Source organism: Vidua chalybeata, chromosome 2 (assembly GCF_026979565.1).
Source record: "Vidua chalybeata isolate OUT-0048 chromosome 2, bVidCha1 merged haplotype, whole genome shotgun sequence".
Classification (NCBI taxonomy): domain Eukaryota; kingdom Metazoa; phylum Chordata; class Aves; order Passeriformes; family Viduidae; genus Vidua; species Vidua chalybeata.
The window spans coordinates 39,817,094-39,842,537 of record NC_071531.1 but is presented as its reverse complement, the minus strand read 5'-3'; the positions used below and the strand labels follow the sequence as shown (position 1 = coordinate 39,842,537).

Genomic DNA, 25,444 nt, shown 5'->3' with positions numbered 1-25,444 from the left:
AATTCCAGTAAATATTACATTGTCATTTGAGAGAATCAGAGGATGTTGTAGCTATTAGACCAGAAGGCCTTAACTGTGACAGATTTTTTTTTTCCAGAGTTTTCCAGAACATTTCTGGTACTAGAAGATGCTGCTTTTGTGTTGAAAATGTGGGATATATAAGTGCCATTATCAAAAATGTTGAATTCTAGACTTAAATATTAAAAATTATTTAGTTACTCACTTCAAAAAATGCTTCAACATTAGGAAGACATAAAATACTTTGCTAATGAAAATTCCTTTCAAAATCTCAGAAGTGAGTGTAAAGACTTCTTTCTTTGGAGCTTTGTTTCCTTCTAGATTCTAATACCATTGAGTAACAGTGTTCTGTTTTGGCACTAAAATATCACCCTCATCAGTTACAAATAAGTTTTAAATTACTTTTCTGAATGTGGATAGGGGTTAGGAAAGATAGTTGCAAAAAGCTTGATTTCTTTTTGTCTTTTCCATGTCTGTGACTGAAGGCTGAAAGGTCTGCTTTAATTTGGTGGCTCTGGAGGGATGTCTGGAAAAAACCTCTTTAATCTTGTGGTTCCTGCTGTTTATAAGCATAAGCTATTCAAAACTTTTCTCATGTAACAGACAAAAGAGGAGTTAGGCTCATTTTCCTTCTTTCAGGCAGAATTACTTCATTTTAAATGGATTTTGAAGTTGTTGTCAGAACCCAGTGGTTTTGCATGTTGGAGTCTCTGATGTGTGACGTTAATTCTTTCTGATTGTCTGCAGTGTTAGATTTGAACATTGTGAGCAATAACTTAGTTGTAGAAAATTTGTATTTTTGGATGCTGCATAGTATCCTGTTATGGATTTATGCACACAGGTCACCATAGCAAGGTCTGACTCTGGGATCCTGCTGAAAGTTGGAGTGAAGGCTTCTAATTAAGTGTATTCTATTAGTTACAGCTTGAGCTGGTGCCTCCAGAGAGGGACCCCTGCCCAATTCATGTCTCTCAATTGTACGTGTGCCACTGATAGCCCAGTCCCCAGCCACTTACTTCTGGTTGGTGATCTCTTGATTTCTTACTGGTTTTCACTGTTGCAAGACTCATCCTCTGGTGAAGTTACTTCATTCTCTTGGAATTGTCTGCTTGATTCTTATCTTGTTCATTCAGCTTGTATCTGCTGGAACCAGCTAGTTCATTGTTAGAACCATTAGTTTTAACAAAAAGTTTACTCTGGTCAGTTCTTGTGGCCTCAGGCTTTGGCTGATTAAATGAGACTGAGTAAATGAGACTGTTCAGAGAAACAAGAATACAGTTAATGAAATTCCTTCTATAGCACTGGTCCTATTAATAATGTTGTTTGTTTTTATTAAATCTTATCTCCATCTTATCTTTTTATAGGCTCTAAATGATTCCTGCTACCAAAATGATGATTCTGTTCTGAAATCCCTTGTAGAAATTGCAGATTCTGTTCCTAAGTATTTACGACCACATTTAGAAGCTACTTTGCAGCTAACTCTGAAGGTAAAGCTAGAAATGTTTTTTAAGAATCACTTTTTCCACCCCAAAACTTCTGTTCTAACCATTTGCTCTGATCTTTTGGGTTGTAGTTGTGTGCAGATACCAGTCTCAGTAACATGCAACGTCAGTTGGCACTTGAAGTAATTGTGGCCTTGTCAGAAACTGCTGCTGCTATGCTGAGGAGGCATACAAATATTATTGCACAAGCCAGTAAGTATTTTCCTCATTTTCTTTGTTGAAACAGTCTTCTTTTACAGTATTAAATTGACTTTGCTGTTGGTCAGTGGCAAAACCACATCTAACTGAGAGTTTGCTAGTGCTCGTAACTTAAGAAAACTCAATTCAGTGTCACCTAATGGAGTAACCCCCTTCCTATTATGACTCTTCATTAATTAATCCATGCCTATGCAGGACCAAGAATTTGAATAAAAATACAGTGGACTCTTATTTGATATTTCCAAGGAAAACTCTACTGCATGCTTTTCAGATGTCTTTGGAAAATTTTACTGTAACAAAAAAAAGGCATTTAGTTCTGAAGTTCTACGTTTGGAGTTTGGTATGTAGGCCAGATACTTTGTAGTGCTGGCAAGTCAAGGCTGAAGGAATTCAGCATGCATGTTGAGCATCATTGGTGAGTTAAAACTGTGAATTAAAAAGTCAGATGCTGGTATAAATACATAGAAATAATCTAATTAGTCTATTTAACATGCGGATGGTAAAGTCTTTGAAAAGGCACTTTTAAAATCAAGCATTATTATTTGAAATGCTAAAAAGAAATGTCTTCTGAGTGGCCCCAGCATCAATGCTGTTTGCACTGGTGTTTCTTTGCCTTTTAAACCTTTTCTTTGACTAGATCGGGACACTGGCACAGCAATGTAGCCTGCTTTTCCCTCTCACACTTGTTTGTCTAAATTCTTGCTTGTTTTCTGAAACTTGCATAAAAGGCAACTTTTGTTGTGTGCTCTGCTCAAAAATACTACAATTTTGCTGTGTGCTCAGCATGAGGAAAGTTGTATGGATGTCACTAAAATTATAAAACTTCTGTTGGAAAATGTTGTGAACTGGATCTGCTTGGCTTAAGTGTTTAAAATATTCATGAGAATTTTTGTTTGCTAGTAGAATGTTTTTTTTTTAAAGAGGTTCTTTAGAACATATTTTGGAATCTGTTAATTTTCAGAACACTCTATTTTCACTCCATCCTGTAGCTTGTTGGAATTATTAATGCTTGACACTTGCTGACCCCACATCATTGCAAGTTTCTTATTTGTTCAGGAGAGAAGTACCTCTTACATTTTTAGAATGTATTCCTATTATTTTGTGTTGCTAGTTGCTGTTTAGAAATGAAATACCTCTATTAAGATAAAGCAGTATATGGGAATGAAATGCCTTTCATTTTCAATTTGTCTTAAAATTAGTCTTATTATTAATATATCATTAAGGAGAAAGACATCTATTTTGCAGAACTGGTAAAGCAGTTGTGTTCAGGGAATGATAAAAAGGTAGCAAAAAAGGATTGCTTTTGTCTTGGCTTTGTGTCTTAGTTTAAAAGGCTTTCTGTTTTCATTCAGCTGAGAAGTTGGTAGATCATTTGATACTCACAACTTAGAACTGGGACTGAGGCAAAATTGTCATCTTGTGTTGGTTTTACTGAGCATAGTGGTGGTTTAGGAGTGTGTGTCCTTTGTGCCAGTTAGCTGCTCAGGAATCCACTTGGATTAAGACTTCCCTTCTTGAGCTCACAGGATTGCAGAGAGTTTTATTGCTCTGATAATAAGCAGGTTTAGTGGGCTTATGCTTAACTTGTTTGTAAGAGTCTATATATTAGCAGTAATTAAATTTTGAGGGCTTGTTGAGACCATTTTGAAATTTCTGTGCAAGCTCTCCATTTTTTTTCAAAACTCTTTGTGAAACTACATTTGCTGGCACCCACATTCATGCAAAACATCAAGAAGAAACAAGAAAATTATATTCTAGATATAATGATGGCTAGAGCACGTGGATGAGTGTATTCTCAGCCTTGTTTGTTAGTAGCAAGAACTTTTTGGAGTCACAAGAGCATTTATGTTAGATGATGTTTATCTTCCCTATTCCATAGCTGTTGTGAAAATCCAGGGTTCTCATGTGTGTACTTATGCATGTCTGTGTCTGTAAATCTTCTGGTCTGTTATACTTTGGCAGTTTTGGAGGTCTAGTCAGTGTGTATAAAACTGACATGTGGGCATCATGCTAGAGGGACCATAGTGTCTGTTATCTTGATAGTACATAAGAGGCCTCTGAATTTTTTTGCAAGCATAGAATATTTTCTGTCTGAAAATACATACTCATATCAAGTAAATAAATCCATAATTTGATCTTTTTTTGATACTTGCCCTACAATGCTATCAGTAAGCAATATTTTTTTCTGTCATCAGTTGACCAGAAGTTTCTCATCTGTCCAGATATGTGATGGTGAGTTTGCTTAGGGTGTTGTCTGTCTGGTAGATTACAATAGTGTAGGTGTATTATGAAATTCAGCAGTTGCAGTATATTTGATCAGTTCCAGTAAATCTCGTTAGCAGCATGAACAGTTACAGGATGCCTACTAGTTTTTCAGGTAGGTTGCTGTAAAGGACAGTTACCTGTGATGGCTGTCTTCAAGAAGTGTGGTAGGCGGTGCCAAAAAGATTGTTTAAGGTCAAAGGTCGAGTATTTGACTGAAACCTTTTGTTTCCAGGTCAGAGTGAAACTTCGCTGCATAAATTATACTAAATTCAAACAACTGCTCTGAGTGGTTGGTGTGTGATAGAGAGTAAAGAAGTGCTTAAGAGCACCTTAATTTGAAATCTGAAAGCCCAAGGTAGATTTTTCACCCCTTGTGCTTCTGAAGGGCACAGCACCTGGTAGACTTAGAGCAGACAAACCACTGTGCTCCTTCCTCCTGTGAGAACTTATAAGAATAGGTGATGCTTATTGCATAGTAGTTTAATGCTGTGATAGAAGAGATTGTGTAATAGTCTCTATAAAGTCTTGGAATGAGAAGAATGGACAGTCTACAGAGGTAGAAGTTCAGTAGTATTCTTTCTTAATTAATAGTTTCTTTCATTAGTAGATGTTCAAAGGATGATGTCAGAATTTCAGAAAAATTAAAGAAGTATATCAGAGTTCTTTAGGCCTATAATACTGGTTTTAACTCTTTCAAGAATATAGACTTTAATAAAGAATTCGCTTTTTGTAATTGTCATGATCTACAAAAATTTTTTGAGTCTTGGTAAGTTACACTCAAGATTTTTTTATCTCAGTTTGAGTGTTCTGGAAATACTTCTCTGGCAATCAGTTCTGGATTATTGGCTGATGCAGTTTGGCAGACATGACCATCTGCCACTGGAAGAAAAGCTGTTTTTCTTCAAAATTTTTTGAAAAGAGAAAACTTGAAATTCATACTTGCTATTTAAGAATCTATTTTAAGAGATCAGACACAGTTTAAAACTGTTTTCTTCAGTTCCTCAGATGTTAGCAATGATGGTTGACTTGGAAGAAGATGAAGATTGGGCAAATGCAGATGAGCTTGCAGATGATGATTTTGACAGGTAATTATGTAACCAGTTGTTTCAATGTGTTATCAAGGCTGTGGCTAAAGGCACATTTAAAGTGCAGAATGCAAATGCCTGTAGTGCATTACTTTTTCTTTATTCAAGTAACTACTGTAATTTTGTTCCTTTGGTCATGTGCAGTTTATATGTAGGTTACTTAGGTAGTGTTCATCAAGGAAGTAAATTATTTAAGTTTTCATATTTGCTGCAATTAGACAAACTGCATGTCCCCACGTTTGCTATTTTGTACTGTTAGAGCTTTTCAAAGCCTTTAGCTTTTGTTTTTTTCTGTCATTTATATTACTCAGTTTAGAAGTCAGTGCCTCCTATTCCTCTAAATTGAGGGCTAATTCTGAAGTTAGCTGGAAGCCATGTTGAAGCATATTGACCTGTTTAATCATTCACAACCAATGTCTTTGTATTTTTCTGTATCTATGCCCTTGAAAATGTGTTGTTTTAGGAAAAAGATGACTTTGGAAGGATGTCATCAGGCATGACATGAAATCCTTGTTGGATTTCACCTAGTTCGAAAATACTACAATTTTGTTATTATTTTACATCCCTTGGTATGGCTAGCAATAGCTTATCTTGTTGTATGTTAGCAAGAAAGATCTAAAGACGTTCAGTCATTTGGATTTGGTTATCCCTGTATGCTTTGCAGCTTGCTCCAACTTTTTACTGAAATAGTAGTTTGCCTACAGCATCCTGTTACATTTCCTCTTGTCCAGCTACTGTTAGAGTGAAATGGAAGAAAGCAGAAATAGGTGTAGGAGGTAACTATCTCCACACTTCTGTAAAGACATGGATGTTCATTTACAAGTCTAGACACTTCTTTGACATACCTGGCTCATCCAGACTCAGATGTAATTAGTGTTTTGAGACAATTTATCTCAGAACACTTAAGAGATCTTCACAGGAAAATAGACAATAGAAGAGAAGTTCGTTTACCCTGAGCTGTAAAGCAACTTCTAATAGATAGCAGGCATGTAAAGACACCTGTAGAACTGATGCATAGGAATTTATGGAATTATTCGTTTAATCTTTACCTTATTTGAAATAATCTTTTTACTTTGATGATGAAATTGAAAGTGAGCTGTCCTTTCTTCTCTGCCTCACATGGTAGACCATACCCTTTTAACCTCTTTCCTGAGTGCTGAAATTTTGCTATACAGGTGTCAGCCACAACCACTACATTCAGGTTTGCTAAGTATTTAAATCTTTTCAGTCAATAAAATTTCAAGGGGGAATAGAATATTCAAGTTCATATCCTTATCAAGCCTTTCAGGGTGTGGAAATTTATTCAGATGGCTTGCTTTAGGCAGCTTAGTAAGTATGCTGAATCATGCATTTGAGGTATGTGCCATTTCCTCTTTATTGTCAGCAGAGTAACTTTAGTCTTCTAAATACAGTTTAGCTGCCTATGGATTTTGTAATAAAAAATTTCCTTTTCTTTGTTAGAAGTCACAAGTAGAGTAAGCACAGATCAGAAAACAAGTTATGCTCAACAGCCTTAGCCTGAAGGAGCTCCTTTGGCCCTCAAATAGGAGAGGCTTAGACACGAACTACTGGGCATGAGCTGGTCTCTGGTGATCATGTGTGTGAGGGCAGTTTTTCTTTTAGCAGGGTCACTCCTGATGCTGCTTTGTGCTTCCCACCATTGAACTCACCTTTGTGGAGAGCTCAGTAGCTGATGTGCATGTTAACGTCTCCTGGTGCTTGAGTCTTTGTAGCTTCATAAGAAGACTGAAAATTTTGTGCAGTCCCAGGAACAGGCTAATGATCATCGGGCTGCGCCCTAGTTAGGGTGTGTTCGGATCTGATGAATGGGGATATGAGTCAGCCCACACAAAAGCAGCAGGGAATACTTGAGCATTTCCAGTTTTTTGTTGCTCTAACTTCATAAAGGAGTGAAATTCTAAAGGAGGAAAAGATTAATCCGACTTCCTCTTTTCTTGGCAAAAGCCTTGCAAACATTAGAGGGAGATGTGTGGTCATTTTTCTGAGATAAACTATCTTTATTTCTTGAAACTGAATGTGTGAATTAATGGTGGGAAGAAAGCTCAAGGAACAGAATTTCAGATGAAAGCTTCTGTTAACTTTAGTGAGTTTCCTCCAGTTTAACCCTGTATGCCCATGCTCCATTATCCTGCTGGTGATGTGTCTGTTTATTTGAACATGGCTGATCTGAGGAACAAATACAATGCTGTCAATATCTTTTCACAATCACATTTGTTCACAACATGTGAGTTTCTAGATTATTTATGGTTTGTAATGAGACTTGGGGATTCAAGCATAATAATAAGAAGACTGTTTCTGACCCAACTGACTGAAACTTTAAAGGGGGAGAATGATCCCTTTGTGCATCATTACTCAACTTTTTCATCGTCATGGGTGTCTAGGATGGACTGTGATAACTTTGAGTTGCTATACTGCCAGACATACCCAGACTGTAACAATAGTTATCGGTGTCCTGGAAAATTTCTTGCCTTTTTTGTAGGGAATAATTCCATTGGGTGGAACAAATCACTTTGCATAGTTAATGTTGGGCTATTCTAACTTCTGTAACTGGCCAAGAGTCACAAATTCCTCACCAGGACTGGATGTTTTCTGCCCAAGTCATTGACAAGAGACCATGCTACTGGGTACAGCCACACAAGAAAGGTCTCTTGTGTGCCAAAGTTTGAATTCTGCTGGTTCACCTGAATCATAGCAAGTCTGAACTGGTTTATGTTCTCGTGACAAAAAGGCAATGGCCAATATTATTGCTTCATTCATTGCAAATTTAGTTTCAGCTTTCTCGGTGTATGTAACTGCTGTGAAATTCAGTCTGTACCTTCTGACCTAGTGCTAGTAAGACTCAAGTTTCTTTGGTAGTAGACTTAATCAGTGGCCTGCAGAAAACAAATGTCTCAGTGAATAGTAAATAACTATTTTGTGACTGGTGTATATGTTTTCAGATTTGGGTATGGTTTATTTACTTAAAGAGGCTTGTGTTTTCAGATGGCAAAAGTTTGAAGGCTAGAACTTGCAGGGAAGAGCTCCCTGTTGGACTGCTTGTTTTATTGTAGATATCAAACCACTGATATTTATGTAATTGATATTTAGCAATGCAGTGGCTGGTGAGAGTGCGCTGGACAGGATGGCATGTGGCCTTGGAGGGAAACTTGTTTTGCCTATGATTAAAGAACATATTATGCAAATGCTTCAGAATCGTAAGTAACTGCATTTTCTTTTATTATTTTTTAACAATTCTGTGCTTTCCAAGAACTTCAATACCTCTTAAGTCTTTTTGTTTTGCTACTTGATATGTTATTATACATTTCCACTTTTGATGTCAGCAGCAAAAACTGTAAATGCTGTGAACTTGAAAGTTTATACTTTCTCTTAGACTGATTTATTAAACTTACATAGAGTGCATTACAACATTTTTTCTGGTACATGGACAACTGAGCAGAGATGTCATTAAAATAATACAATTTTTTTAAACACTGGGAATTACATAAAAATAAGGGAAGACATGGGTTTTTTCTATTTCAAAATATTCTCTCTAAATCCCTAAACAGACCCTCATGGTACCTTAAGTTTGTCTAAAGTGCCACCATTTTTTCTGTAGCTCAGTGTTTTTGCTTCTTCAGAAGTGCTGCATTTAAGTGAAATTTTAATACATTTACAGTTTATAGAGGAAAATTTGTTCGTTTTTTTCCCCTTGGAATTTGATAGACTGAGATCATTGGTAGGCTGTCTGTCAGTCTGGTATGCTGATTTTTAATACTTGTTTCATGAGGTGCTTCTATATATTCTTATCAGTTGTTTTGTATGCTTCTTTTCCTCTTAAAATACCTGTAATACCTGCTCAGCCAATGATTCAAAAAATACTGTGCGTTGCTTTCACGCGCTTTCACTTGACCTGTGGTTCGAGCCTTTGGAGTAGAAGATAACACGAAGTTCTGGGTACTATTTCTGCCTTCATGGTTTAAAACCCAGTCCAGAAAAAGCTGTTAGCATTTTGGGTATGGAACAGAGGGCTGCTCAAGGTAGCATCTGCTGTGTGTGAAAACACTAAAAAAGTCAGTTTGGAATCAAAGTTTTTTCTGTAAAGAAAGTTTTATTAATGAAAGGAGCTAATCTGGCTCAGTATTGGTAGCTTCTAGGCTAGCAACTAGCTAATATTATAGTACATTCAGAGAAGTGTGGTCTACTAATCACTGAAAAGACCTGACTCCTGTAATGGGGGTGGTCATGCAATTCATGCCTGATGTTTGTTTTCTGTGGGTGAGAGCTGTCCATAACCATTAATACATCCAAATACAAAAGATGTTGTTTGGATTTAAAGCTCTCACTGGTAGGGATTTGGGAGGAAAGATGAAGCGACTTAGATTAAAACATTAACAGTCCTTTCAGAAGTCAAACATTTCCTTCTCCTATCCCCTCTTTCTTTCAAATATTTATTGAAATAATAATTTAAGACTTTGGAGTTTTGATTGGGTGGCCAGATAGTCCAAAGAAAATTGTGTTTCATTTTGTAGAGTCATTCATTTCAAGTTCGGAGTACATGTTAACAGTAATGCTGTGAGAGTCATGAAGTGTAGGCTTAATTAAGAACATCTAATGAACTGAAGTAGCACAAAATAAACTGCTGCTTTTCTGTTGTACCTTCTGTCAAGATGATACTTCATTGTATCCTGGTCAGACAGAAGCTTGAGTGTCAGGATTCTACTGCTCTGAACTGTGATGTTCTTCATTCCAGGAACATAATATGTTACTAGCAATAATGACATATTGAGCTATTTTGGGAGATAAGATCTGTAATGTACATTTCCCACAGGTCATTTTGTAAACCTGTTTATTCCTTTGGTTTTCTCTTCTGTAATCCCAATGATTTCTAGCACAGAGAAAGATTTTTGTAAAAAAGAAATAAAAGAAATTGGAGTTTCTCACATGTTGCTCCAAAAAAAGAAAGGGGCATGAAAGATTCATTTCAACAATACCCACTACTCTGAAAATAAGTTAATATGACTTGGAGGTGGGGAAAATATACATTGTAAGTGGAATGTTACTGTTCCTACAGCCATGAGAAGACTGCTGGAAAGTTTAATACCAATCATTTATTTGTTTTAGATTCAGATACTGTTTGAGTCATTAGACCTTTTTCTTGAGGAAGATATGGGCTCTTCTGGTGATACTAAAACAGAAAAGTGATGGGGTAGAGAGAAATAAAAATATTAAAAATACTGTCCTGATATTTGCCTGGTCAGCTCATTTAATTAAAATGCAGTTTCCAGGTATTAGTACTGTGTATGTACTTGTATCAGCAGTTAAGAATTCTTTTTTCTAGGTCTGGATTTGGCCTGGATTAGACACTCAATTTTTTGTGCATCTCTGGAAGTATGTATGAGGAAAATGGAAAAGTATTTAACAAATCAAGTAGATGCATTAACTTCCCTTCCATCTCCTGTTCTTCACTCTGCCTCCTCCTGTGTCCCCCAGCCCCTGCAAAGAAAAGGTGATTCATCTTTGTGGTGCTTGGTAGTTTCCAAAATGAGTAATACTTCATTTTCACTCTTCTGTAGCTGACTGGAAGTACAGGCATGCTGGTTTGATGGCACTCTCTGCCATTGGAGAAGGTTGCCACCAACAGATGGAGGGAATTTTAAATGAAATTGTTAATTTCGTTTTGCTATTCCTTCAGGATCCTGTGAGTATAGTTCTAGTAATTATTTCAAAATGTTTTCATTTCTGCTCTTACAACTGCTTGTTAACTGTTCGAGGGAAATACTTTTTCAGCATCCAAGAGTAAGATATGCTGCTTGTAACGCTGTTGGACAAATGGCAACTGACTTTGCACCTGGGTTTCAAAAGAAATTTCATGAGAAGGCAAGTATTAGAGTAATACAGATAAAATGTGGTAAAATTATGTCCCCTTCAGAAACTTATTGTCTGAAAAAGGAGTATTTCTTTTTCAGGTGATAGGAGCTCTTCTACAAACCATGGAGGATCAAGGCAGCCAGCGTGTTCAAGCCCATGCAGCTGCAGCACTCATAAACTTCACTGAAGATTGTCCTAAGTCACTGCTTATTCCGTATTTGGATAATCTAGTGAAGCATCTTCATTCCATTATGGTGATAAAATTGCAAGAGGTATAATACACTGAACAAATTGTTTGATGGAGGGTAACCTTGTCACATAAGCAGAATAAGTATAGCTGAACTAAGACCTCAGAAATGAGCCAGTATACCTATCTGCTGATGTTGGTCTAAACTGATGAGAATTAGCATATGTGCAAAAGCAGATTTTTATATTTGGCATGCTTTTAAGTAAAATGTGTGATTTAAAAATATAACACTTTATTCTTCCTCTTTCCAAGTTGATACAGAAAGGCACTAAGCTAGTTTTGGAGCAAGTTGTGACTTCAATTGCATCAGTTGCAGATACAGTGGAGGAGAAGTTTGTTCCCTACTATGATTTATTTATGCCCTCCTTAAAACATATTGTTGAAAATGCTGTTCAGAAGGAATTAAGACTTTTACGAGGAAAGACTATTGAATGCATCAGTCTAATTGGTCTTGCTGTTGGCAAAGAAAAGGTAAGCTTAGATTTTATATAATGGTCTGAATACGTACATTTTTTATGCCTTTATTTTATGTGGTATTAGCACTGAATTAATATAATCACTTGTTAAACATACAGCTATATTGTTGCTGATTTCTGTGCTTATCTTTGTTTCCATTTCTGAGGTGACTGTATTGCTTCTTAAGTTCACAAATCTGCAATAAAATCTTATTGTAGCTTAAGTAATTCTTGTCACACTGAAAAATGTTGAAAGCAAGAATTTTTTTCTTCGAGTTTTTTATTTTTTGCCTTAAGAAAAGTGACACAGCATCACATTTAGGCAGTGTCAGGGGCAAAATGTATGCAGTTCAAAGGGAACTTAGTTTTGTTGTGGATGCCTGAAAAAGTTTAAGTGAGCATTTAAGTCTCTGAGAAGTAGCATCTTAATTTGCCTTTAAAAACGTAGTTGTTTCCTGTATCTAGTTTATGCAGGATGCATCAGATGTTATGCAGCTATTACTGAAGACACAGACAGACTTCAGTGATCTAGAAGATGATGATCCACAGGTATGTTAAAATTGTGTCTTAATAGCTCATTGGTATTGAAAGCATTCCTTGTATACATGATGTTTCTGCCCCCTCCCTGGCCTTTCAGGGTAGTTGTCCAGCCTATCTTACAAAACTTGACATTAAGATGGCCCTAGAATCTTTCACAGAACTGTGGTTAGGAAATGAGACTTCCAGGACCTATATTTGCAGAAGAAATTTGAGCTTGCTGTCGCCTTCTTATAAATAGATCAACAAGACTTGTTAAGCGGCTGTTCTAATGAGCAGACAGCTGTTTTAACTTGTATATTTGAAAGCAAATATTCCTCTGAAAACATAGTACTGCACCCTTTTTTACTTTTTGCTCTATTTTACCATTTTCAGGAATGTGGCTTGGTAGTATTGTTTAAATCTGGGAAATATTTCAGGAAAAATACTGTTTTTTAGAACAGGCACTTGCAATGCAATAATGAATCTTATAATGTCTCATTTTTACATGTATAGCAACTCTTACTGGAGGTGCTGTCAAGGTTTTGCTAGACTTGGGATGTCTTTTGAAGATGCATTTTTATGTGGATTGCATATTGGAGTACTTCTCTTTGAAATAAACTTTATGGACTGCTGACAAAATCTTTTCAAAAGTTCTGTTGTGTAATGCATTTCCTTTATGCCTTCCTTTTAAGTATGCATTAAAATAAAATGTGGGACATGAAAATTCTGCCTTCTCTTTTTCTAGATTTCTTACATGATCTCTGCCTGGGCCAGAATGTGTAAAATTCTTGGAAAGGAATTTCAGCAGTACCTTCCTGTTGTCATGGGACCTTTAATGAAGACTGCATCCATTAAACCTGAAGTGGCTCTTTTAGACAGTAGGTTTAAGATTATGTTTTGCTTGAAAAGTATATTGAAATAAATGATTTTGTAGCACTTTTAGATTATTTTTCCTCCCCTCTGTATAACAGCACAAGATATGGAGAATATGAGTGATGATGATGGTTGGGAATTTGTAAGCATAGGTGATCAGCAGAGTTTTGGAATTAAAACTGCAGGCCTTGAAGAAAAAGCAACTGCATGCCAAATGCTGGTAAGTAATAAAATGGTTTTGATGATCTATGTGTTTCTGGTCAATCAAGTCTGAAGCCAAAATCTGTAACCAAAATATTCTTTTTTGTCTCACGTAAAAAAGTGTTTTGGGTGATACTGCTTAGTTTGGATTATAGGCACTTAGTTGCATGTGATTTACTTGATTAAAAACAGTTTATTTACTTAGGAGTGTAAATTTTTTAAAATGAACAGATGGTTTTCCTTTTTTAGCAAAACTTAAATGAATTGAATATGTTAAAAAGTAGTTCCTTTTTGCAAATATTGCTGTTTGGAATTTGGTTTGAAAAATACATGTATGCCCTAAGAGTGAGACCTCATGCTGCTATCAGGGTTTCTCAAATTACCACAGTTGAGGGGGAAGGGAAATTGATTATTACATGTTTTTTAAAATAAACTAAAAAAACCCTTGCACTTTTAACAATCTCTCTCTCACCTGTACATAGTTGAAAAATATAAGTATTATCTCTTAAAAGAGGCATATCTGTGCTCTCTTTTTCAGGTTTGCTATGCAAAAGAGCTAAAAGAAGGATTTGTGGAATACACGGAGCAAGTTGTAAAGCTGATGGTTCCATTGTTGAAGTTCTATTTCCATGATGATATCCTATTAACAAATTCCACTGTGAAAACGGAAATTTGGAATCAAAATTGTGCTTGCTATTTTCCTAAACTAATTGAAAGTGTTAGTGTTGAAATAGTCTGTGACTTTATAGCAGAAATTGTTTCAGAGAATGTTGGTTTACACACCCTATTTTAGGCAGTGTATTCCTACTTTCCCCCCTCGTTTCTTTTTAAATAAGCAATCAGTAGAAAAAGAGATGTTTGTGTAATAAGGCAGAATAGAACTTGAACAACTTCTCTGTCATGGCCTGAAACAGACTTGAAAACACTTCCTATGATTTAATCTATATATAATTAAGAAAGCAAATGCATGGATTGTAATGAAATTAATTTCGGGTAGAAAACTGAGAACTTTGTTAGGGTGGTGAGGTCTTAAATTCTAAGCACTTTGTTGGTGTTGATTGCTGTCTTTCCTTAATAATAACACGTGTCCGAGTGGCAGCCGCAGAGTCGATGCCCCTCCTTCTTGAATGTGCCAGGGTTCGTGGGCCGGAGTACCTCACGCAGATGTGGCACTTCATGTGTGACGCTCTCATCAAAGCCATTGGGACGGAGCCAGAGTCTGATGTCCTCTCAGAAATAATGCATTCTTTTGCCAAGGTAACGTTCTTCCAAATTTCGTGGCGTTCCTGTTTGTAGCCTTTTGAAATAAGAACAGACGTGTTTGGTGTTCTTTAAATGGCTCGAATAAATGCAAGGCATCCTCTACAGGAAATTTGTTGTGACTATAAATGTTAATGTCATATTAAATTTTAAAGCTGAAAATCTGATTGTTTTATTTCACAAGTGCATTGAGGTAATGGGAGATGGCTGCCTTAACAATGAACACTTTGAAGAACTTGGAGGAATACTGAAAGAAAAACTAGAAGAGCACTTTAAAAATCAAGAATTAAGACAGGGTAAGTTAACACAAATCCTGTTAACATGGGATGTCACAGCTCTTTAAAGCAGAATTTCTAATTATTTCTGAACACAGAGAAAAATCTGTTTAGATTTCATTGATTTGTGTATTTATGCAAATAATTGGACTGTGAACCAACAGAATCCATGAGTTGTAAGCTCTTGGAAGATGAAGATAGCATCATTTTCAGCAATACTGTAGTTTAATCAAAAGTTAATGGACTGATTTACTTGAAAGACAGTGCACATCTATGGTGTTATCATTTCCATGGGTTTTTTTTAATCTGAAGTCTTTGCAGTTTTCTCAAAGCAATAGTAGTTGCTCATTTTTAAGTACTTTTCTTGTCTTTGTGGGCAAGCTGGTGTGTTTGTTTCTATTTTATGTGCATTTTTGCACATTCTTAAACTGAGCTGTCCTGTACTTCATCCTTTTCTGTGAAAGTTTTTTGAAGCTTCTTAAAAATGGAAAATTCCTGTTGCACTGTCAGCTACTGTTTCCTGTTTTCTAAATTTGTTTCTGCATAATTTTTCCCTTTCACAGGCTTCTTATGCACTTATAAAAAGGTAGTGGGTTAATTATTTTTTTTTAATTTAGTGAAAAGACAAGATGAAGACTATGATGAACAAGTTGAAGAGTCATTACAAGATGAAGTAAGTTAGTTTGGAGTGTTTTTCTCCTGATCAAGCACCAGGATGGAAATACTGCACAAATATGCTTTTGACTCACTTAGGGCACAGGGCATCCTCAAAATTATTTCTTCAAAGTTACCATAATCCTTCAAAACTTACAGTAAGAAGTGGGTCACACTACATTTGTGAATTAGAAAATATGAAAGGTTTCCTTGTCTGATATGCTGAAGTAAGAAGTTCAGGATATGGCTTTTTATTTTCTTTATCTGCTCAAACAATTCTTGCATGACATTAACAGTGATACAGATTTGACAGCGGACTATTTAATTACAGAATAGGCTGAGTTGAAAGGGACCCACAAGTATCATTGACTCCACCTCCTGCCTCATCACAGGGCATCCCAAGAATCACACCATGTGCCTGAGAGCATTGTCCAAATACTTCTTAAGCTCTGTCAGGCTGGTGCTGTGACACCACAGAAGTGGTCGTCTCTGGGGAGCCTGTTCTAGTGCCCAACCACCCTCTGGGGAAAGAATCTTTTTCTAAAAGCCAACCAAAACCTTTCCTGACACAGCTTGATGTTATTCCTTTTGGTCCTGTCACTGGTCACCGCAGAGAAGAAATCAGTGCCTGCCCCTCATCTTCCCCCAGTGAGGAAATTTTAGACTGCAAAGAGGTTGTCCCTTGGGTCTAGCCTTGCTGGCTTGCTTTTTCTTTGAGCCTTGCAAGCTGGGTGACTCTTAGCCTTGGTCCTCTATACCTCTGATTTCAAGACATCTGGTGTGTCATGTCAGGAGCCTGTCTCAAAAAGAATAGCTCAAAAACAGTATCAGAAAAGGACAGGATAAACAGCTGCCGTCATGTGTTTGCTTATACCAAAGTGACTACTTAGCTACTTACACACTAGGGCACCAAAGTGAGTTAATAGTTTAAAGTGCAGGTAATTGTAGAAGAGATACAATAATTTTATTAAATCATTATTACTATGGAGAGAGGGTAATAATGACTGAATGCTGCTGCTTATAACATGAGACAAAGGATGCTCAGTAAATTTAAGAGCTAAGAATTTTTTTTTGCTGCACAATGCAGGTGTGAAGCTTGATCACATGAGTTTTACCTGTATGCAGACTCCAGAAATCATACGCATATGTAAATACTGTCTTAAATAACAGTGCGGTTCTTGACCCGCTTTTTAGGCTTTTTAGAATTAGGCCAGCATTCAAGAAGATATATTTTTGTTGCCTCCAAGACCCTTTTATTTCCTGTATGTCACTCTGTACTGTGAGAAAATGCAAGCAGGCAGCAGTTTCAGAAAAGCTGTATCCCTACTCTGCAGCAGAGTTGCAAGGCATTTTTAAAAATGTTCTAATGTTTGCTGATTGTTCTGTGAAGTCTGGAGAAAGACTTGTCTGCATTACCCTGTGAAAGGAGGTGTGGGATGAGGACATCACTTGCCATATGGACAGAATTAAGAAATAAGTAACTTTTGGTCTCAGAGTATGTTTATGTAGCTCTTACCTCAAGGCAGCAGAAATATAAGAAGCACAGAAGTAATGAAAGTTATTCAAACAGTAGTTTCAGATCCAGCCCTCACTTCAGCAATAACTAAACTGCTGATTTGGTAGAGAGCAGAAGGCACACACCAAGCAAGAGTTACACTCTCTTGCCAAGCATCTGTTATCAACTGATGGTCAACAGGCAGTGGACCTTGTGGTGTGCTGGAGCAGTTCTCTACCTCTTAATGTCATTGTGTGAATTTTCCAGGGTTCCTGCTTGAGTTGTGTCTTGATGATGCAGAAATTGGCTCGCTAGGAAGGGTTTAAATATCCAGTTGTGGGAAGCTGCCTGTTGCACAAGAAACAATTATTAGTTTGTCACCAGAAGGTGAGAAAGGTGAAGGTCACTAGGGACCAGAAACTAGCTGTACTGTTTTCCCTGCCTGTTAAAGTATAAACTGGTTAAAGGGACCATTCTGAGTACAACAGAAGTTGCTGTAGAAGAAAGTTGTTTTCCCAGCACATATGTGGCCAGGGACTAATCCTCACCTATAGATATAATTTGAATTGATAGCTCTGAGGTAAGGCTCTATATTTGACCAGTTTGATGTACTAACTGGCCAAGGTGAAAAATTAATTTAAACAACAAGAGGAGGAGAATAATATTTGTTATATTTTTGCCACAATCTTCATCACAAAGGCAGTTATCCATTTACTTTTCCATAAAAGCTTCTTAGGGTATCTATAAGTTACAAAGAGGAAAAAGGCTTTTTGCCTTCTGTAAAGGAGACACATTGAAGCAGCAAATTTGCACAAGACAGTTTTGTCTTGATCTGATTTTTCTGTCCCTGAAACAAGCCTGGAAGTCCTAGGCAACTGAGTTGTAGCAATCAACTTACCTTTTCAAGAAGGGTGAAAAGGAGAACTACCAGTCCGTCAGTCTCACTCTGTGCCCATTATGATCATTGAACGCATTTTCCGGGCAGCTGTGGAAGACAGGGAGGTGATTAGAGACAGCTGATAAAGCTTCCAAAATGCAAATCGTGCCTGATTAAATTATTGGGTTCTTGTGATGCAGTGACTGTGTTGATGGACTAACGAGCAACTGATGTCATCTGTCTTGACTTCTGTAAGGCCTTTAAGAGGGTCCCACACAACACCCTTGTCATTAATTTAAGGAGATCCATATTTGATGAATTCAACTCAATATCTACATGACAGTAACAATTTATGTCCCTCGAGACACTGGACATGTTGCCCAGAGAAGGATGTGGATGTCCCATTCCTGGGAATGATCAGGGCCAGCCAGGTTGGGTGGAGTTCTGAGCAACCTGGTGTAGTGGGAAGTGTCCCTGACTGGTAGGATGTGTCCCTGCCCATGGAAGGGAGTTTAAAACTAGATGATTTTTAAGGTGCCTTCCAACCCAAATCATTTTGTTAATCTATCATTCCGCAACTAAACAAATAATTGAAAATAAGCAAACTTAAAACAAAAGGTTTTACAAAAAAAGTCATTAAATCAACTTTATTCCATTAGTTTAGACACGTTAGCACTTTGTGTGAGTTCCACTCTGTTAAAGATTTTTAGTTTTCATGTGAATTGTATCCTTTTCCTTTCAGGATGACAGTGATGTTTATATTTTGACTAAAGTATCAGACATTTTGCACTCAATATTCAGTAGTTACAAGGAGAAGGTACTGCCATGGTTTGAAAGGTTACTTCCACTAATTGTCAACCTAATTGTAAGTACCTTGTTTCCCTTTAATTTTTATTTAAATGATGCATTAATATGCCTTCCATGCTGAAGTCTTAGAGAACTTGGTAGATAGAATGTAGCAACTACTGTTTTACAAAATAGAAGGTTTATTCTAGATCAAGCATGACCTAGATCCTAGGGCTGTTACCCTATGCTTTTTTGAGCAGGCTTGCTGCTGTGCTACTTAAAATCTGTGTTGCAAGACCCAGGATCACTGACACACAATTGTTTTGAGAAATGAGAAATTTAATTTCCTTGAGACTGTCTAGTATCTCAAAAACGGATTTCAAGAGTAGGGACAAAAAAGTGTTGCAGACTCCTAGAAAAAAATGGAGACTGATATATGTAATTGAGTGTGAAACAGAGGTGGAAAGATAGACACCTGGATTTTGTTTTGTTCATGGTATTGCTGGAACGATTGCTACTGTAAATTACATGATTTTAGGATTGAATTTAACCCATGAAGATTTTAACAAAAGTATTAGACCACTGTTCCTGTGATTGTGGTTGATATAATCATTGGCTGTACAATAATTTCAAGATGTCTCAGCTGTTGGGTGTTTGTGCCACAGTGTCCGCATCGGCCGTGGGCAGACCGGCAGTGGGGGCTGTGCATTTTTGACGATGTAGTGGAGCACTGCAGCCCTGCCTCCTTCAAGTACGCCGAGTACTTCCTGAGGCCCATGCTGGAGTCAGTGTGTGACAGCAGCCCCGAGGTTCGGCAGGCGGCTGCCTACGGAGTGGGAGTGATAGCGCAGTTCGGCGGGGACAGCTACCGGCCCGTCTGCCCAGGTACGGAACCGTGGCCGACGAAACTACCTGAACGTGGGGGTTAAAAGAATAAAATGGCTCACCTTTTGGTTGGTGAGGTCTGTTCCCCTTGGCAGTGAAATAAAGTGCCAGTATTACCTGTCGTAAACTGGTGATGGATTGATAAAGTACCTGAGTTCCTCAGGCTTTTATTGTTTTCTGCTTAGTAGCATTTCTGTTGCAGCACTGACTGCTTAGCAAACTTGATTTACATATTCTTTTTAAAATATCATCTGGCATGCAAATGTTAATTTCATAAAAAACATCTTTTTGATACACAGCTGTCTCATAGATGTTTTCTACTAATATTGATGTGGTTACATATTAATGCAAAAGCCTTTGGATGTCTGAAAAAACACAAGAGACATATTAAGGAATAGCCTAGAATACGACTTGTGTGGCTCTCTGCTTTCTGATTATACAAAAAAGAGCCTGATTTCTGTAAAGTAAGAAGTCAAATGACTTATCAGAAAGACTTTGTCTGCTTTCTTTCTGAATGTTTCAAATTTCTTTGAAACTTCAAATTCATCTTAAATTTAAAGAAATCGTCTGCTTGCACTCTTCTTACCAGTCACCAAAGTTAAATTTGCACACTAAGTGGCACCCCTTATCAAAGGGTTTTTCCCTTTTTCTTAAGACAATATATAATCATCTAAGTATGCTTTTAAAATATGTATTTTACATGAATATTAAATGAAAGCTGAATTAGATGATGTAAGAAAATAAGAATCATCTGATAGGGATTGACACAAATCTTACCTACATCCATCAGGGTTGTAATTTTCATTGTTAATGTAACGTAATGTTACATGATAACAATCAGGATAAGGTGTCTTTTTAAAAAGAAGAGAAAAAGCAGTGTGGGATGCCTTGCAATGAATCATTAAGAGCATGAAAATTTAGAATTGTCTAGACAGTTCTCATTTTGAATTTTTTGAGCTTTTTAGCATCTGTTGAAGTCTATTTTTCATTAATTACACTTTATCTTACCCCACTTAAACTTTGTAAAATCTTTGATCGTTCTCTTCCTACTTGGACATATAATCCTTGATTATGCTCAGACACCTGGCTTCTCTTTAAGTTGAATTTTATATAAATAAACTTCCAGCTTTACAGCATACAGTTTATTAGCAGACACCTCAAAAGTATTCTAAATCCTTTTGTGCATACATGAAAGAACTTTGTGATTTTTTTAAATGAAGATATGCTGTGATTAAGAACAAATTCATGTCATGAGATGTTATCTACCCCACAGGTTTTGCTATATTTCTGAAAAACATAATGTTTGTGGGCTTTTATTTGTAATTTATTTTCTTTACTGGTTGATATATAGCACTGGCATATTGTTCTTTTGCAAGTTTGAAGAGTATGTAAACACTCTTCAGAAAAAGCAGAGGTATTATATAAGCATTTTTGGCAGTCAGTTAAAAAAAGTCCAGGAATATAGCAAGAACTTGTAAATGGTATGTGAGCTACACTGATGAAACAAATGTCACTAAAACCAGTTTTGGTAAAGGGCAAAGAAATACGATGGAAGGAAAAACTACAGCAAATCAAGTCACTTTCTAATCAGGGATTAAAGGTTACAATTGATGCAAGTGGCAAGGTTGCTTCTGTTAAGTTGGTGGAAGAATAAAATCAGCTGTTCTCTGTGAAAATTGTATCAATCAGGCTTCATGGATTTCTTCCTAAATCACATCAGTGGCCTCAAAACTGGGTGGTGCCAGATGTCAGAGCAGTCAGTCCTTGTAGAAAAGCTTATTATAGAAGATGGGACTTCCATTGTCAAAAGGCTTTTTTAAGGTTTACCAAACACAGTATCTATGTGAGAATGGATCTGTTTTATAGACAAGATGAAAACTTGTCTGGTAGGCTGTACGGAGAAAATTATGCTGATTCATTTTTATGCCCTCCTAATTTTACAGTTGCAAGGACACACATACCTACAGAGTCATCCATTAGTATTAGTGAGTGGGATACAAATGAGATGAGATTTAGCTTCAGCAGCCATGACAGCCTCAGGTATAAAATGCAGGCTCAGTTGTCCTGGACATTGTAGACGTTTCTGAAACAAACTCTGCTTTGGAGAATAGTGCAGCATCGTTATCCTGCATTCAGTATACATAAGCTAGCAGGTCTTAAGTTTCTGTAGTTCTGTAATGTTTAACAGCTTTTCCATAGCTGCTTAATTCTTCAAAAATCTAATGCAGTGGAGTTAATATAGAAAGTGGATTGTATATTCTTTAACTGCAAAGTTTCTACTTACTCATCAAAATTCAGAAGGTGTGAGATCTTACTCTTCCTCAGTAATTAAGAGTTATTTTGAAGTGTGCTTTCTGTACAATTCCACAATCTGCTTACTGTGCTGATAGAGACTTTCACAGCTTTAGTATTTTATTTTTAGCAGAACACAAGGACAATTGTTCCTGCTTGCATGTAGTGTGCTTGGAAGTCTGCATGGACACTAGTAGCTAAAAATGTGACATTAATGTTAATTTAGAAGTGTGCATGTGGTTACCCACATGACTGTTAAAAAAATATAATTGCTATTAACCTAGGAAGAAAACTGGCATTTTTCCTGCATTGAAAGACATTTCCTTTCCTTGATTTTTATGATCTAAACTATGCCAAGTTGATTCACCAGGTGAGATTACTCCTATGACCTTTTCCTAGGGCACCTTTTAGTGGTGGGAGATGTGTATGTGTATGTCCATACATATTTTTATATACAGATGTGCCCACTAGGAATAGATACACAGCAGGCATACACTGAGTATGTGCACTATAGTTCACACTGAATGAAGGAGTGACATTCACAGTGAATGTCACTGTAGCAGTGCTTTTCCTCCTCCTGTGTTTATAGAGCATATTTGATTAAAGAGATAATGCTTGCTATCTGCAGTGTCCTGTGTGTTTTAGATTGCATAACTCCAATTGAGAGACATGGGAATATTATTTTCTTCTGAACTTCTAAAGCAAATTCAAACTTTTGCAGTAGCTGTTTTCTTCTGTTTCCTTGCAGAGCTTTATTTGCTTGATTTTCATACGGTAATTATTGAGCAGAGAAGAATGTAGAGGCAGTGGAACATTACAATGATTAGATTTTAGGGCTTGGATCACAAAAAATCCTGGTTTTAATACATACAGTCATCTCAAGTAGAATTTGTGGTAATAGAGCATAGCTTGATTGTGCAATTAAACTTCATTCTTGTGTTTCTAACAATTAGAGGCGCTTCCATTGCTGGTTAGAGTCATTCAGTCACCAGATGCCAAAGCCAAAGAGAATGTCAATGCAACAGAAAACTGCATTTCTGCAATAGGAAAGATAATGAAGTTCAAGCCTGACTGTATAAATGTTGAAGAAGTCCTTCCACACTGGTTATCATGGCTTCCACTTCATGAAGACAAAGAAGAAGCTGTTCATACTTTCAATTATCTGTGTGACTTACTTGAGAGGTAAGGCAAAGTCTTCACACTAATGCAGAAAGTAAGCCTGTTTGCATGCTCTTTCCTTGCACTCTTTTTCCAAAACTGAGAAACTATGAGGTTAATCTACATACAGTTTAGAGAAGATAATTACAAATGTCAGAACTGAGCCTTCTCTGATGTTATTTCTGCTTTTTTATACAGTTACTGTTCTTGTCCTAAATAGCATCTGTATGGCTGGAAAAAACAATCCTGGCTGCTTTATATATCCCTAATGGCAAAGGATCTGCAGAAAATCTTTACAGAAAATCTCAGGAAAAGTTTTTGGCACTCTGCTTACATATCAGAACCAGTAACTGATCAGGTCTTTTCTCTTAAAAGCAGCACACTTTCTCTTGCAGCCTTCTTTTAAGTAGTTTTGCACCCTTTTGCTTTCCAACAAAGTGAAGTATAGAGAAATAATACGGAAAAAATCCTTGTACAGTGCTATCTCCCTTAATAATTATTTCAGCATCTTATCCCACAGATTATTCTTTGGGTTTGTGCTCCCTCCTGTAGGTAAATGGAGGGAAAAAAGTAAACAGTTAATCTAGTGTGATGCACTTCATAAATGAGTGAAAAAATGTAGCCTCTGAGGCTATAATAATGTAGTAAGCACATTCTGGCTGCATTACATCTTAGGAGAAATATATAAAGGAAGTAACTTTAATTTCTTACAGTCTTTTCTATTTTGTGAAGACCTTGTATCTCTGGGTGCTTTATTAAGGCAGAGTCTCAAAATGGCAACTGAGGTCCCTAGACTAGTTATAGAACAGTGAGGTACAGATGAGAGACACCATAATGACGCATGTGAACAGGAACATAGAAATTGAGAGCTGCAGTACCAGCACACTTCTGCACCCACCTCTGTGCAGGTGGCTCAGCCTGGCTACCTGCTTCTCTGGAGCTCTGCCAGTCCTAGATTCACAGCCTCTGCATTCCAGCAATGGTAGGGGGCAGGGCTGGAAGTAGATCATGTGTTCCACACAGATTCCTGATAGCTAATACTCCTCCACTCCAGCATTTGACTGGGAAAGAGGGAGCAGAACCGCTTGCTTGCTGTGTCATGGCGAGTGCTGGCAGAGAGCTGAAGTTACCGGCACTCCTCATGCCAGTAACACAACGTCCTGGGAGGCACAGAGGGAGGAATAAGTCCTTTTAGGCAGGGTATTTCTGTCACCCTATTTACAGTTCCATCTGCATGGAACTCGGCCGTTCTGTAAAGTTCAGAACGTCTTCCTGATACATTTTAGGCTGAGTAAAGAATCAGGTGGTTAAATATTAACTGAAGGGGGAACATCCTGTCAGCAAGCAACAAAGCTGTGTATACTTATTCAGCTGTGTGAAACTTAAACCTAAATAAGCAGCTTTAGAATAAGATCTTTCAAAATCACTTCACTTACATGTAAAGTGTTTACATTATTTTTAGATAAACATTAATTCCTTTGCAATATGTCTTTTGTAACAGCAATAACCCAATTGTCCTCGGTCCCAACAATTCCAACCTTCCCAGAATACTTGGTATAATTGCGGATGGTGAAATCCACGAAGCTATCAAACACGAAGATCCATGTACCAAGCGGCTGGCTAACGTTGTTCGCCAAGTGCAGGTAAATAAATGCTTGCTTAAGTATAAAGGGAACATTTAGAATCTGCTTGCAGAAGAAACTAAACTGTTAAACCAGTTTTGAGAGCCTTATCTCCTTAGAGAATAATAGTTCAACCAGTGATCTTGGAGATCCTTTGATGTTCCTTGAATGATTAATGATAAAACTTGGCGACATTTGCACTTGAATAAAATAACTGTAACTAACTTTCATGCAGCGAGATGGTTAATATGTGAGCCAGTATTAGTTTTTGTGGGTTTTTTTCTGAGTCAGAAATTAGAATCTGGAGAGAAATTTGCATGTCCTTTTAACAGAGAACTGTACTGCAGGATTTGATCCAAGATGTGGTTCTTGTAAGGGTGGGCAGCATCATGTGGTGACTTTCTAGTACAGCAGCAGCTTGGGCTCTTCGTTAGAGAATGAGTGCAAACCTCAAGTTATTTTACTACTGCCCTTTTCAATCCTGTGCAAATACAGGTGGCTGTTCAATGTTTTCCCTGCCTTTGGGGAATTGCTTTAAGGTTCACTTCCTTTATGCCATATTGAGTTGCTTAATGATGATGGGGATGTCCAGGTAGTTAAACAGCACTTCTCTATGGTGCTGTAAGCGATAGTGCTCATAGTGCAAGATCTGCTCCAGGGCCAAATGTTGTTGGGTGGATGTAGTACTAATGAGAGAAAGGAGTGTGCCTGGTAAGCATGTCACTCATAAAAAAGCATGGAGGATTTTGAGCAGCTGATCTTCAATTATTACCTTTCTACTTGACCTGCTTTGGCAAAATTCAGATTCAAGAATTTTAGGAACATTTGATACTGGAACGGATTCACCTGTATGAGTGTATCAGCCTGAGAGATCCATTTTGTCTGGTAGAAAAAGTTGTTAAAATTCTG

At 37.2% G+C, this 25,444-nt stretch overlaps 1 protein-coding gene across 1 annotated transcript in view; it reads left to right on the top strand.

Annotated features, from left to right (window-relative positions):
* The window catches only part of IPO5 (importin 5), a 41,079-nt gene that overhangs the window by 13,783 nt on the left and 1,852 nt on the right, over positions 1-25,444 (top strand). The window contains exons 7-25 of the mRNA XM_053931796.1: positions 1,383-1,505; positions 1,592-1,712; positions 4,981-5,068; positions 8,177-8,283; positions 10,642-10,766; positions 10,856-10,945; positions 11,035-11,208; positions 11,436-11,654; positions 12,104-12,187; positions 12,903-13,035; positions 13,129-13,250; positions 13,770-13,866; positions 14,316-14,488; positions 14,676-14,787; positions 15,384-15,439; positions 18,535-18,657; positions 19,244-19,463; positions 22,709-22,937; positions 24,415-24,556. Of these exons, the coding sequence (XP_053787771.1) occupies positions 1,383-1,505; positions 1,592-1,712; positions 4,981-5,068; positions 8,177-8,283; positions 10,642-10,766; positions 10,856-10,945; positions 11,035-11,208; positions 11,436-11,654; positions 12,104-12,187; positions 12,903-13,035; positions 13,129-13,250; positions 13,770-13,866; positions 14,316-14,488; positions 14,676-14,787; positions 15,384-15,439; positions 18,535-18,657; positions 19,244-19,463; positions 22,709-22,937; positions 24,415-24,556 (2,538 nt within the window). The remainder of the gene's footprint in view (positions 1-1,382; positions 1,506-1,591; positions 1,713-4,980; positions 5,069-8,176; positions 8,284-10,641; positions 10,767-10,855; positions 10,946-11,034; positions 11,209-11,435; positions 11,655-12,103; positions 12,188-12,902; positions 13,036-13,128; positions 13,251-13,769; positions 13,867-14,315; positions 14,489-14,675; positions 14,788-15,383; positions 15,440-18,534; positions 18,658-19,243; positions 19,464-22,708; positions 22,938-24,414; positions 24,557-25,444) is intronic.